Raw genomic sequence first — 15,326 nt, 5'->3', positions numbered from 1 at the left:
ACTTTGCACTTTTGATTTATGTTTACCATAAAACACTGCAATGGTTATAAGAAATTTTTAACATTAAGTAACAACAATTAAAAAGAAGCTAATTCAAACCAACTTGTTAGCATGGACCATGGCAATATCTGAAAATAATAAATTCATGTAGTACTCAATTAAGCTACTATTATTATTCATTTAAACGTCTGCAAGTCATTAAATTATCACAGACCTACACCTTTGTTTTATATTTTATCTCCATTTTCTGATTCCAAAAACAATGAACCTTTCTCTCACCTAAATTCACTCCTTTCTCATTTTAAGTAAGATACACACCTGTGTGCACTTGCGCACATGCATATACATACATAAGGCAAATTTCCCTACCTTATTTAATTGATATATCTTAATTTCAGAGGCAAAAGAGACAAAATTATAAATTTAATATTTACATATCTTTTCCACAAGATTTTTGAAACTTAAATGTTATATCTATCACAAATCTTCCTTTGCAGTTTGACTCAACTACTTGCTTACTGTTCTTTTCCTTTCAGCTAACAAATTGCTGACTGTTGTAATCTCAACCACATGTCATCATTTAACCAAGGCATTAAGAGAAAACCCACCAGGAAACAAGACAAAAGTAATAAATCTTTAAGACCTTACTCTCAAGCTGTTTTACATTTTCTGAGTCAGAATTTCCAGAGAGAAATTAAAATAGGACAATCTTCTCCAAAGATTATTTTGAATAAAACTGAATGCTGTGGGATCAACTGCTAAAACTTCTAAAACTCAAGATTCAAATGTGCATATGTCACATATAAACAATCTTTTAATTACAGAGAAACTCTGAAATCCAAAATCAAAAACAGTTTAGTTCTACATCCTCTTCAGTGACCAGCAGCTATGGAACCATAATAGATACAACTCATGTTTCCTAAGACCTCTTTTTTCCAATTATTTATTGTGCCCTGCTCAAGACCCAATACTAGCAATTAATAAATACTAATAAATATTTTGCTATATGCTTACTTCTATGTAACAAAAGTATTCCTGGTCTATGACACTCAAAATCTAAATATGAAGAATAAAATGTACAAACAAGTATAACCAAGGAGCAGACATTCAGGCAAAAATTCCAAGCCTATAAAAATTCTCTATTAAAATACTTGTTTTACTTGTAAACATTCTACTGTTTAGAGTTTAAAATAGTGCCAAAGTGAATCAAACAGAATGGTTATCTTATCCAAAGCCACAGTCACATAGTGGCTAAATCAAGATCTATAGAAATATCTTAACTTGCAAGAAGGATTCTTTATACTACGTCAAACTGCCTGTTCTCAGATAAGCAGTGTGAGTTTTTCCAGGTCTAGAACATCTTTTTAAAAAACAAAAACATGGCAGCTGTGGAGTTTAATTTCACAGACTACTTATGACTATGACAAAGGCAACCACAAGGAATAAGCTTCTCAGACACAACCTCTACTTTTAAAATAATCTCTTATTGTTTTACTCTCAATGCAGGGGAAATAAAGCAACAAAAACAAAATTAAGTCTGCAAAAACAAAGGTTAAAAGCAAAGAATATAAAATATAAAAAGAGTAAAAAGGATCAAAGCAAATTTATCTAGATTATTTCATAAATACATAATCATATTATACAATAAATGTGAATGGGGTGAATTCCACTGCTAAAAGACAAAGACTCTCAGGTTTGATTTTTAAAGATCACATTAGTATTATTTAGAAAAGCTTACCATAAAATGACCAAAAAAAAAAGAGTAAAACATAAATGAAATAAATGCATACAAACAAAAAATAGAAAAGGTAACATTACTATCACAGGTTGAAATTCAAAGTAGAATTCTGCACAAGACTGGTACTACTTAATCATAAGAAAGATGTAATCATCATAACATTTTATACACCAAATTATACAACATCAAAACAAAGCAAAATTAGAAATGCAAGGAAAAAATTAAAACAAATTTAATAAAAATTTCAGAGCTTCACAGATTAAAAATACACGAGAAAAAAGGATACAGAAGATTTGAATAATACAATCAACAAATTCCATTTTAACAGATTTATGTAAAACTTTGCACCTTATAAGCTACAAATAAATACTCATTCTTTTCTCATGTTCTTGGAGTATTTATAAAAATCAATGGTATGTTTAGCCATTAAAAATTCTTAATGTTCCGAAACAGGGAATTTACAGGTCACATTCTTTGACCATAGCCCAACAAAGCTAGAAATCGACAAAGACAGCCACTCAATCCTTCCTCAAATTTAAATCATGTAAAAATTAAGGGAATAGGGCTTCCCTGGTGGCGCAGTGGTTGAGAGTCTGCCTGCCAATGCAGGGGATGCGGATTCGTGCCCCGGTCCGGGAGGATCCCACATGCCGCGGGGCTGCTGGGCCCGTGGGCCATGGCTGCTGAGCCTGCGCGTCTGGAGCCTGTGCTCCGCATCGGGAGAGGCCACAACTGTGAGAGGCCCACGTACCGCGAAAAAAAAAAAAATTAAGGGCATATCCAAACTGAAATTAAAATTATCTAAGAATTAATAAAAAGTACAAGATTTCATAACAAAAGAAATCAAAATCAGTTTTACAATGCTTTTACAAAAGTCATTAAGGATACTACAGACTTTGTGATGATGGTAATGTAAGAAACATTCTAGAAAACCTCTTACTAGAAATCCTTTCAAATACCTTTCAAATATAAATTATAGCAGATAAGTTACTTAAAGCACTACTGTGAGAAATAAATGGCGATCAATCCCATTTTTTAAAGAAAGGAGAAAGCACAATAAATTTTATATATGAAATCGTAAAATACAGCATAAAATAAGCATACTTCAGATTACACACACACACACACACACACACACACACACACACACACACACACGCTAAAGAAAGGACTCCAACTTTTGATTCTAGGCCCTTCTAATTTCTATACCTACAAGAAAAATCTTTGCATTGATCTGCATTTTACAGCTTCACACACACACTCTCCCTCCACTATCTTCCCTAGCCTCTTCTACTTGCCTCAATTCAGAAAGCTTAGATTTGAAGTACTAATAAACTTGGAAACTATCCCTTTTAACCACCTCTAATTCTCCAAAATTATACCTCTCAGCAAAAAAAAAAAAAAACCAAAACATAAATTTGGCTGAATGTCTTAGCAGATTTCACAGAATTTCATATTTGTTGATACTCCAAATATCAAAGCTCCCTAGTATCAACTTGCCCATCAGCATCAAAAAAAAAATGGGAATCTCAGTGTCCTGCCTGAGGGACGGCCAGTTCTTTATTTCCAACACCAAGAATGGCTAAGATCAACTGGAATCTCAGTGTCTGCAGTAATTCTGAGGGACAGCCAGTTCTTTACTTCCAGCACCAAGAATGGCTAAGATCAACTCATCATAAGAGGATAAATTTAAAAACTACATTCTGCCACTCAAGAAAAAACCCTTCCCTGGCTGGAGTTGTTTCCTTAAGCAGTACCAAGCTTTAGAAAATACCAGTTTTGTGGCCTTAAGAAAAGACAAGAGAACATCACCACTGATTAATATTAGACTGAGATATCAAGGGCATTAAATCTGTTTAAGAGAGTAATTTGATTTGACATCCAGAAAATTTCATCAGTGATACAGAAGGCAAATTTGACAAATTCTTGAATGGAGTCTATCTTAGCCTTCTCACTGATTAACTTAAGAAAATATGGAACAATGATTTCAAAGAATCAATGCACAAGTAGGTATTTCAGAAGATAATTGGGAAAATGACTTCAAAAATGAAGAAGAAAACCTTCCTAGACCTGAGAGTGTTTCATCATTTCTCAGAGAAAACTGGTGATCAGAGAAAAACTTCTAGTCATATCCTGATAAATGTTTCCATTTCCAGTGATAAGAGAAGGCTACAAGCATACAAATAGAAAACTAGTTATTCCTGCAGAATAGAAACTTGAGGCCGGTTAGATAAAGGCAAAGACACGGAAGATAAATAAAGCAGTACCTCCAACTGCTGTAATACAAGTCTCGGGATCCAATAATTTTATACTCAGCCAAGTCATCATGTATCATGCAAAAGTAAAATTTTAATCTTAGACTAAAAAAGTACTCGAAAGTGTTCTCTAAATAACAATTCAAAGTAAAAACTAGCTGCTCATGAGGACTGCTTGTAAGCACTGAAACCAGTTAGAATGAAAGAAATGGCAAATAAAAGCAACAGCTCCTAATGAGAAAGGGGTTAATACCACTGAGTGCATTTACAATTATAATAACAAAATCAAATGCAAAAGACAAAAAACAATCTCTTAAAAACACTGCAGTCACACACACTTTTGGTTGCTTTAAATAAGGATATTTGGGACTTCCCTGGTGGTCCAGTGGTTAAGATTATGCACTCCCAATTTGATAACAATACGTTATGGGCAGATACTTTGAGACTATGTTAATATCCAGCTACTCTCAAACTTTTACATACTACTTTTAACATCCATTTATGATTGTTACTTCAATCAGTTGCTTGACTGCCAAATGGTGATTTTCTAATTCTACCATTTCCTCTATGTTTATTAGTCAGAATTCTACATTAAGGAAGAACTTCCCTTCCTCCTTCATTTATTTATCCTTATGGATTCTTAGATTCTTACATTATTTATGGGCAATAATCAATTACTGTCATTATTTATTTTGATGATGATACTGTCCCAGAGTTAGCCAATGGGAGTTCTTCCAGGCTGGCTGTGTCTCTTTGACATGTCACCATCATTTTGTTTTCTGAGCAGCTCTTTACTTTCTGGCACTATAAGATGCTCCAAGCTCATCTTCTATTTTTTCCTTGCCCCAGCCCGGGGATCAGTCATTTCTCCAAGGTTCCTTTTAGTAAAGAATGGTATTTAGAAACCAAGATCCAGCACTGGGTGTTCTCACTGTTAATAGGGTGTCACTGTTTCTATGCACTCTCAACAGACAGAGCTGGAAAAAAAGATGTATGGATAGATGTGTTTATGAGTATCCACATACACCTATTTCTAGATCTATCTTTATTCTTTTTAAACCATGAGTTCATGCCAGTATGCTCAATTCCAATCAAGCATCAAGAGTTCTTCCTAGCCTTCACCCTTTCCACAATTATAACTCCCTTCTCCAATAGTGAGGAACTTGGCTCCCATTTTCCACAACACATTTACTAATTTACTTAATCCTAGTATAGAAAACTGTTTCAGAATTACAAACCCATGCCTCTGTGATGAAGGAGGGGGGAAAAAAAAAAGCCTGTTAACCAGAGTTCAGTGTTTATTTCGAATTCTTTTTGTCTTTATCCTGAGGACATAGTCCAAATACCGGGTTCAAAAATTACTTACATTAGTTTTTTTTTCTCTCCCTCCTTCAGTTGGTTATGTTAGTCATCCGATATAAAGTTCAGTTCATTTGTTTTGTTTGTATTCCACCTTTTGATTTTATTGGTGCTTGCTGTTTATATACTGAGTATGTGAAACATTAAACATGGTTCCACAAGTCAGAAAAGTATCCTCAGAAGAGTCACTATCCCTATTCCATCGCTTTCTCCTTATCCCTACCTATAGGGTAGGTATAGGTAGGGATATATATATCCCTACCCCCATAGCTAACCAATAATCTCTTTAATCTCAAATTCATCCATTCTGTGCTGTTTTTGCCCCAATGATTACAGTCCTATTTTCTCATTTCCTCTTCTTTCTTACACTAAAAGTAGTATATCAATAATACAGTAGATACTTTTGCACTTTGTATTCTTCACTGAACAATTTATCCTGGAATGCATTTCCCATCAGTTCATAGAGATGGTTCTTATACTTTTTATAGCTGCACCACTGGGTGAATGTACCATATTCTATTCAACTTCTCTCTATCCTGTAGGTTGTTTCTAATGCTGTGACCTCATGCACATGTATTTTCATACTGTTGGAAGTACATTTTCAGGGTAAATTCCTAGATCTGGGATTACCGAGTCAAAAGGTAAGCACCTATGTAGTCAAATCAAAATCCATTTTATGTCTCCTGATATAATGCACTGAGAAGAACACATCATTTCTGTGCTATTCCTGCCCCCAAAATGAATCTAACCATGAAGAAACAAACTCAAATTGAGGGAACTCTACAAATAACTAACTTGTACTCAAAGATGTCAATGTCATAAAACACGAAGACTAAAGAACTGTTCCAAATTAAAGAAGACATGGAAACAAAGTGCACTGCATAATCTGAGATTTTCTTTTGCTATAAAGGGCATTATTGGGACAATTGGCAAAATCTGAAAAAGTTCTGCATATTACATTAGTAATATATTAATTTCTGATTTTGGTTATACACTATGTTTATGTAAGCAAGTACCCTTGTGTTTAGGAAATATACATGGAAGTATTTAAAAATAAGGCAGCATTGTCTTCAACTTACACTCAGATGATTGAGAAAAAAAACAGTGCCTATACATGGAGGGGGAGGAATAAAACAAATACAGTAAAATGGTAGCATGTGGGAAATCTGGGTAAAGTTTTTTTAAAAAGCAACATCAGATATCATGTTGGCATGTATATCCGTACTTTCAGTACTGAACATTTACTAACTTGTATATAAATTCTTTCTCCTAGGAAAAACACCATCATATGAGGTGACAAGATAAATTGGCTGGCAATATTAAACTACTAATATATACAAACAACCAATTCTGTAACTATAATATTTTTAATTAAACTATGATTTAATGTTATGTAACCAATAAACAACTGGTTTATCACATTGATCTTATAAAATACTAAATCTAAAATATAATTTAGAAGGAACTCAAGTCCAATATAGCTCCAGTAGCACAATTTTAGTCAACTTCTATTTCTTTGCTTCTTTCAGAACCACACAGTAAATAAATATATATATATATATATATAAAATCTTTGTCTATTTCATAAAGGCCTGAGAGACATTTTTCTTTGCGAAATAGAAATAAATCAAATGGCTACCAAGGACATCACTTTACACTAAGTTTCAATCCCAAACTCAGACTTCACGGCTCTACCCAAAGTAATTCAAGATCAAGGCCTTTCAAGAAGATTCAATGACAATTAACTCTACATTGTTTACAAGCAGAGTCTTTTACTCATTATCACTTTTCAGCAAGGAACTAATACCCTAAAGACACTAATATTTCTCCTCACCAAAAGGGGCAAATAAATAAATAAATAAACGTTCATGCAGCATCACAAAATCTGTTTCTATTTTATGAGATCAATTTTAATTTGAAAAAGGAAACTTTAAAATTTTTTAAATAATACAGCTTTAAGAAAGTCTCTTTCTGCACTCCTCCCCCACTTTAAAGTTAGCAATTTACTTTCCTCACTGAATTAAACAGACTAGTTTCATTTCAAAGCTTAGGAATGACCCTTGACATTTCAGCAATACAGATGAATTAAAAATCCCATCCCAGTAGGTAGCTGCCTGTCATCACTTTGCCTTCAAATGGTATTGTACCAAGGGAAAGCAGAATTCTTAATCTACTCAATAGAAGTATCCCCACTAAACTCCTGCAACTTCTGCATCCCAAGACACACACACACACACACACACACACACACACACACACACGTTAAAAACGAATGAGTTTTAAGAAACCCTAGGTTAGAATTTCTCCTCTGACAAAAGCAGTCATCCTCTAAAAGAAAGTGTTCTTCCTTGAGTGCCTAACATTTGTATCTAGGAATTACAATGTCTGAGTCATCAGAAACACTTCAGCTCCTTGGGACTTCCCTGGTGGTCCAGTGGTTAAGACTCCGCCCTGCCAATGCAGGGGGCGTGGGTTCAATCCCTAGTCAGGGAACTAAGATCCCATAGGACACACAGTGCGCCCAAAAGACTAGGGAAAAAAAAAATCATTACAAGAACCATTTCAACTCCTACCAAAATGAGGAAATCTCTAGTATGTACCACCACTAGGAGGGGTACCTTATTTTTCAATGCTAAGAATTCATTTGTAAATTACTCCGAAAATATAAAACAGTAATTTGCACACTAAAAATAAGTCTACAGTATAGTTTCAAATTCACAGATAAAATTTATTTTAAGTGATTTCTAATGCAGGGCACATGTTCAAGATGTAGCCACAGAAGAGAAATTCAGGAATCTAAACTCACAAACTTCACACAAAGATCAACTAACTTTAACACAAATGCATGTGCCTTGAAATCTCTTCTAGGATCTCTGCCCCAGGAAAAGGCAATGGAAAAACATTCACCAAAATGCAAATTAGGTAAAAAGCAATGTCTGAGTCAGCTCCAGGCTAACAGGTTGTAAGATTGACTAAAACTCAATAATTGAGAAATCAGCTACCCCCTACATAGCTCAAAATCTGACAAACTGCTGAATAATAAGTCAGGATGCTAAATAAATGAAGAACAGAGGCTGGGAAATTCCTCTCCTTAATTCTGTAAAACACGTATGGTCTTTTCTCAGAGCTGCCAGAAAACCCAATGGTTACTCCATTATTTCCAAAAATCAACGCTCAACTGATAAAATTTCCCCAACTCAAAATGGGATCAACATTCATTACCTAAATATCACACAAATGTGAGAGAGGAGTATGAGGCTGAGGGGAAAAGGGGCTGAAGACTTAAAACAGATCAGATTACATGTCAAGAAAAAATGAATAAATTACAAATTTAGTTTTAGAGGAACAAGACACAGAAGTAAAAGCAGCAAATTTATTATTTTACTTATTCTTAGATGGCACTGTGCTGAATGATTTGGATAAATTATTTTATTTACTCCAGAAACCCTAAAGGTACTAATATTAGTCTCCCTTTCCATACAGGAAACTGAGGCTCTGAGAACTTAAGAAACTTGACCTAAGACACATACCTAGTTTGTTAACTGAGTAAGAAAGAACCTAGAATTTCAAAGGTGCAGAGATTTGTTCACCCAAACCCAACATTTTATGGAGGAAATTAAGCCCTTAAGAGATTACAGACAATTAAAAGATTCCCCAGCATCACCTGAGTAGGGGGACCTAGAACCCAGATAGTCAAGGCTCTTTCCATTTCACTTTGTACAATGTTAAGATCATTTCCTAATGACAGAATCCACTCATCGTTTAGGGGCTGTATTCACCAATAAAACTTAAGACGTCTTTCAAAAAACTATGAACAGAAACGAGGAGGTCATGCACACACATATACTCTTAATAATATTTTACATTTTTAATCATGGATGTTTTATGATGTGTTACATTCATTTTTAAAGAGAAAAAGCCATCTCAATTAAGTAATTATAGCCTTAATTTCCTAATTTTGTAGCTCTTCATATGCATAAAAGGCAACAAGTAAATTTAAGGTGAAGGAAAGTCAGGGTTAAAGGCAAAGTTGTTTTTCAAGTTCTCCACTCCCAAATGTGTTCATTATATTTTTTCTACTCAAGATTACATAATAGAAAAATACATACTGAACACTGTAAGAAAGTGTCATATCTCAGGAGTCTTACAAAATAAATAAAACCAATTTGTACCATCCTGATCTCCTACAGAGAGAACTAGCTTCCGCTCATTAAGGTTACTATCCTTCTGCAGTCTCCTCTCCTTCCAATTACTACTGCGAGACAATCATAACAGAATGAATTTTAATTTCCCAGGAGTCAGACAATAAACAGCAGCTCTATTAAGTGTAGATGATAGTCACCTTAGCTCCATAAGCTAAGATTAATATAGTAACAACAATAATAATAATGTTTGTAGCCTTACTATGTACCAGACACTGTTCTAGGCCCTGAACATATGTTAACTCATTTAATTCTCACAACTGTATGTGGTACTTTGTATGTCCCCAGTTCACAGATGGGAAAAACTAAGGTACCGAGAAGTTAAGTAATTTACCTAAGATTACACAGGCAGCAAGTGGTAGAGATGAGACTCGATCCAGGTCTGGTTCCTACCTCTCCAGAAAGCCTCCTCAAAGCCAGAGGCATGTTCCTCCCTTTCACCGGCCCCAGGTCACGGGCCTATCCCACTCCCCTCCTTGCCTGCTTCCTCTCTCCAAGCTAGCATAATGACTCCCCCACTCCCCATACTCAGGTAAGACATGTCCTCTCTTCCTGCCATCACGTCTACACAGTACTCTCATCAATCCTTCCCAAACTGACTTTTCCTCGATTCTGAATTCCCTTTGCATTTAAACGTGTTAACAGAAGTGTACACATAAGCTTATAATAGCCATCATTAATGGAGCACATACTACATACTAGACACATGCTAAGGATGTTCCCATAATTTAAAGGATTATGAAGACTGCGATCAGACCCATTTTACTGAAAAGAAAATTGAGGTTCAGAGAAGCTAAATAATATTTTCGCAATGTTCTCCCAGTAAATAAATAACACAGGAAGATCTAACACTCAAGTCTGTATGACTCAAAGCTCACACTCTTTCTCTATGTATAAATACACGTCTCTCATGCACACACGCCTCTTTTACTTCTTTTAAATCTAGAGTACCTAGATACAACACTATTCATAAAGGTGTTTCTTTAACAAATGAATTCTAGAAAATCATTAAGCAGACAGAAATTACGGTTATCTTAATGGTTTCTAATACTATTTCCAAAAACAAAAGGTTCCAATACCTTAACTAAATAATTAACTTACAGATTCAAATACATTTCGATGGTCCCTCCCCCCAAAACACTAAAGAAATATTTGTGGTTTAAATCTTTTAGGTAACACTATGTTTTTTTTGAACACTATTTATTAATACTGGAACCCAGGATTATTCTCTCACTCCTCACCAACCTCCCACCTCCCTCTAACTACAGTTTCCAAAGAAAGACTTGGCTATAAATTGTTTTGCTTTGCCATCAGTTACTTAAAGTATCTCTTGGCCCTATGAGAAATAGCAACATGACGGGCATCTCTGATTCTGCAGCTAAACTGCAGCTAAACTGAAAGGACAAGTTGCCCATCTCACCTCTTAGTGTGATTTTTTTTTTTAACCCACTAATGAGCATACTGTAAATGCTCACTACATAAACATCTCTTCCTGGATACAAAGGTTTTAGCAGCAGTTTTTAATACTTTGAAATAGTATAACAGCAATTATTGCTCATTTAGTCAATGTGAAAGGTAACAATCACATTTATGTTACAGTACTCGGTATTTTAATGTCACTAGAAACAGTAAGTGAAACGAAATACGCTATTCAAGTATGCCAACTGATAACAAATGGGTCAAACAAAAATATTTCACCAAAGCATCTTAAACAATACTGAGAGTATCTTTGTTACCTGTTATAACGCGATACCTTCATTCTCTCCCAGCATATGCCACACCTTGCAGGTTGACAAAAGCAGAGAGATAGCTGGGTTTCTCTCTTTTAATAGTCCCAAAAAAGATCACTCAAACCTCCTACCAAGAGCAAATCCTAAGAATCAAGAATTCCACCGCCCTTTCCTTTACAACCCGACTTTCCGCCTGCAGCTACCAGAGAGGATTGGGGGTGGGGGAGAGAGAGGTTGGAACGGACACAGAACGCACGACTCGGTCGGTCATCTCCCAGCCTGGCCCACCCCAAACTTCACCTTGGCACAGCGAGAGGCAGGAAGGCACCAGGAATACCTAGGAAATGGTCTCACCCCTATCGGAAAACATTCTTAACTTCCTCGAGGCCACCATTTCCCTGGGGCATTATCACACACTCCCACCCGGACGCATTACCTAAGAGATTACTTAAAAGAAAAGCACAAACACACACAAAGAGAAACACTGCTTGAAGCGGGCAGCTCCGGCTCGGCGTGCGCGAAGAAGCCCGAAGATCACGCGGAGCCGCGGCCAAGTTGCCACCGGGATTGCACCCACGGTGCAGGAGGCGGCCGGGGCGGCTGGAAACCCAGCGCGCGGGGCTCCAGCCCCACGCCCTACGCCCGGCGCCCCAGCCTCGGGGCAGGAAGCCCGGCGCGGCAGCGCTGCCTCTCCCGAAGGGCTCGGGCCGCGGCCGCAGCGAGAAGGTGGATCTGCGCTTCCCACCCCGCCAGCTCCGCCCTCCCGGACACATTCCTGAGAAGCCCGACTCCCGGGACGCCGAGCTGGGCGCCCAGCAGGCAGGAGCGGGGCGCCCCGACCGCAGGGCAGTAGGGCAGAGCCGGCCGGAGCCCCCCGCCCGCCTCCCGCCCACCCCCGGCCCGCGCGGCACCTCCGGGGCGGGGTCCCCGCGGCCGCCCCGCCACAGGTAGCGCGAGCCCCCGCCCGCCGCCGCCCCGGCGCCCCGGGGAAGGCCCGCTCCAGGCACCTGGATGAACTGGATGGTGAGCGCCGACTTGCCCACGCCGCCCCCGCCGACCACCACGAGCCGGTACTTCTCTTGGCCGGAGCCGTCCCGCCAGCCGGCCGCGGCCATGGGGACGCCGCCGAGCCCAGCCCGGCCACGCCGAGCCGCCGCCCGCCCTAGGCCCGGCTCCGGGGACTTGTGCGGCCGGCGGGCTGCGGGCGAGCGGCCGGGCGGGGGTCCCGGGCGCCGGGAGCTGCTGGAGGGCCGGTCCGGGCGGCAGCGCGGCGCCCGGGCTGGCCGGGTCCCAACCGAGGCGCGGAGAAGCGAGGTGACCGCAGCGGCGAGGGGCTGCAGCGTCCGGGGGGCGCACTCCTGCACACGTCTTCGCAGCGCCTGCCGAACGCAGCCTCCAGCGCAGCTACAAATGGCCGTCTGGGGGCCGGGCCGCCAGGCTGAGGTGCTGCATATGCATGAGGGGGCGGGGAGGGGCGGGGCCGCGCTGGCCTGGGCTGAGATTCGGGCGCTGACGGAGGGCTCAGACCCCCTCAGATGTGCCCCTGCAATCCCTTGACTGTGAGTGCGTGTGTGCACGCGTGTGCGTGTGCGAGTGAGTGTGTGTGACAAAGAGTGTGGGAGTGGGAAGAAGATGGTAGACAGTGTGTGACCATAATTGTATATGTCAGGGATGGTCAGGGATTGTGTGGATAAAAAATACAGTATGTGAAGGCGTGTGTGAGAAATAGAGCTGTTGTCATCTTAATTCAGTTTGTGGGAGGGTAAATATCCTGTTTTAAGAGTACAGATGGTGACCATGACTGTATGAAAAACAGTATATGACAGTGCTTGAAGATTAGAGCTGTCACAATAATTGTGTGTGTGATATGCTTGCGGTGTGTGAGGGATGTCACAGAGACTTAATCACAGTGATTGACGGTGAGTGGACAAGAGTATATGTGGCATATGTTGTATCAGGAGAGTGTCTTAGTGGCTGTGTGTATATGTGAAACATGTGCGGTAATTGTATTTGAGGGGTGTGAGTGTGAGAGATTAATTTATGCTTTTTTACACACTACATACCAGGCACTGTACTCAGTGCTACCGATCCTTTTATGAACAGTTCCCTGCCCTCAGGGAACTAAGAATCCAATGGGGAAACGGCCAGGACAACAGGCAAGTTGTCAGGCATAATGATAAGGGCTATAACTAATAGCTCCGTGTGGCCATGGGAGAAGCACTCACTACAGAGCTGGGTGGTCAGGGAAGGCTTCCTAAAAGACCTGAAGAATAAATAATATAGAAAGATGAATAACTGGAAGAAAAGTATTCCAGGGAAAGCAAACCGCATATGAAGAAGTCAGAGCGGAGAAGGTAAGCCATGTGTCACATGATTTTGATTGTGTTGGGGGAGTGTGCTTGTAAATTAAAAGTGATTATCTATGTGTATAGCAGTTTAACCAAATGTAGCAGGAATCACAGCTGTATACTGAGGCAGTGTAGGGCAGTAGATAAGACCATGGGCTCTGGGGCCAGACTGGATTCAAATCCTAGCTCTCTCACTACTGGTATCCTGTTGGAAGCTTACTGACATGTGCCTCAGTTTTCTCTTCTCTAAAATAAAGACCGTAAGACTACCTACCTTAAGGGGGTTTTTAGTAAGAATCAAATGAGTTAATACATATAAAGCACATAAAACAGTGCCTGGCATGTAGTAAGCATTTATGGCAGTTTTGGAACATGACTGCAAGCTCTTGGAAACAGCTTAGTGACTCTCTTGGAACCAGTAGAATGCAGCAGAAGAGATGCTGTATAACTTCCAAGTCTAGGTCAGAAGAGGCCACGTGGCTTCCACCTGTTCTCTTGGGATTCTCACTCTGGGAGAAACATCGTAAGAAGTTTGGCTACCCTGAGACTGCCATGCTAGAGAGGCCACATGTAAGCATGCCAGTCAAAGGTCTAGCTGAGCTCCTAGCTGACTGCCAGAATCAACTGCCAGCCATGTGCGACACCTTGGACACGGAGCTCTGTCCAGCCTTCAGATGACTGCAGCCCCTGCTGGTATCTGGCTGCAACTGCATGAAAGACCCCAAGCAAGAGCTACCCAGGTCAGCCCTTCCTGACCTACAAAATCATGAGCAAAATAAAACAGTAAACTGGTTGTGCTTTTTTAAACTTTTTCTTTGGGAATAATTTCAATCTATAAAGTATAAAGACTGACTATTTAGACTGGGGGAATAAGGTATTGGTCCTAAAGCAATTATAATGAATTCCTTAGTATTCTGTGCCTCTGCGTCTGGTATAGGAGCACTCAGGGGGTTCTGAGCCTGATGATAGTTTGATCAGTAAAAGAAAAAGAGGATAAGGTGGTAATGAATACAAGCTTGTGTGCACATATATATTCAGTGACTAGAGTTTTCAGGGAGAAACTTATTTTCAGTAGAACCTATTTCAATCCTTATTTGCTGAGCTTCTTCTCTGCCTGAGTCCTGACCAAGATTTTCTTTCCTTCCTACTCTGTACCACTGCAATCTCTGTGTACAGGACAATTCCAACACTGCAGCCAAGCAAGCAAACCCATGCTGTAGAAACCATGTGTTGGTTGCCTACCAGGCATCCGTTTCTCCTTCCTTTCATACAGTGCCTCCTAATTTTCTCTCGGTGGTTTGAGAGTGACTGACTCCCACCTGCAGCTCCAGGGATTTACCCTAATTCACTGAAGATTATCAGCCCCCACTGGCCACAGTAATTAGCTGATAGATGGGCGTATGACCTAGGTGAAGCCAATCAAGGACAGATTCAACTACAGAATCAAAACTACAATGAGATACCACTTCACACCCACTAGGATAACTAGAATCAAAAAGACAGATAATAACAAACGTTGACAAGGATTTGGAGAAACTAAACCCCTCATACACTGCTGGTAGGAATGTAAAATGGCGTTCCTGCTTTGGAAAACAATCTGACATTTCCTCAAAAAAGTTAAACATAGAGTTACCATACGACCTGGAAGTTCCAGCCTTAAGTATATACCCAAGATAAATTAAAACATGTCCATA

General features: G+C 39.5%; 1 protein-coding gene across 4 annotated transcripts in view; it reads right to left on the bottom strand.

Moving 5' to 3' along the window:
• Positions 1-12,690, bottom strand: part of RRAS2 (RAS related 2) — a 72,025-nt gene extending 59,335 nt beyond the window's left edge. For 2 of the 4 annotated variants that reach the window (XM_079928896.1, XM_079928897.1), the window contains exon 1: positions 12,292-12,690. In XM_079928896.1, coding sequence (XP_079785022.1) covers positions 12,292-12,399 — 108 coding nt within the window. In that variant the 5' untranslated portion in view covers positions 12,400-12,690. Of the gene's footprint in view, positions 1-11,757; positions 12,114-12,291 lie in introns of those variants that run through there. The other 2 variants (XM_079928894.1, XM_079928895.1) reach the window with 2 other exon arrangements.
• Between the last annotated feature and the right edge of the window lie 2,636 nt (positions 12,691-15,326).

The sequence above is a fragment of the Stenella coeruleoalba genome, assembly GCF_951394435.1.
Source record: "Stenella coeruleoalba genome assembly, chromosome: 8".
Taxonomy (NCBI): domain Eukaryota; kingdom Metazoa; phylum Chordata; class Mammalia; order Artiodactyla; family Delphinidae; genus Stenella; species Stenella coeruleoalba.
The sequence above is the reverse complement of the archived record's forward strand: the minus strand, read 5'-3'. Positions and strand labels throughout refer to the sequence as shown.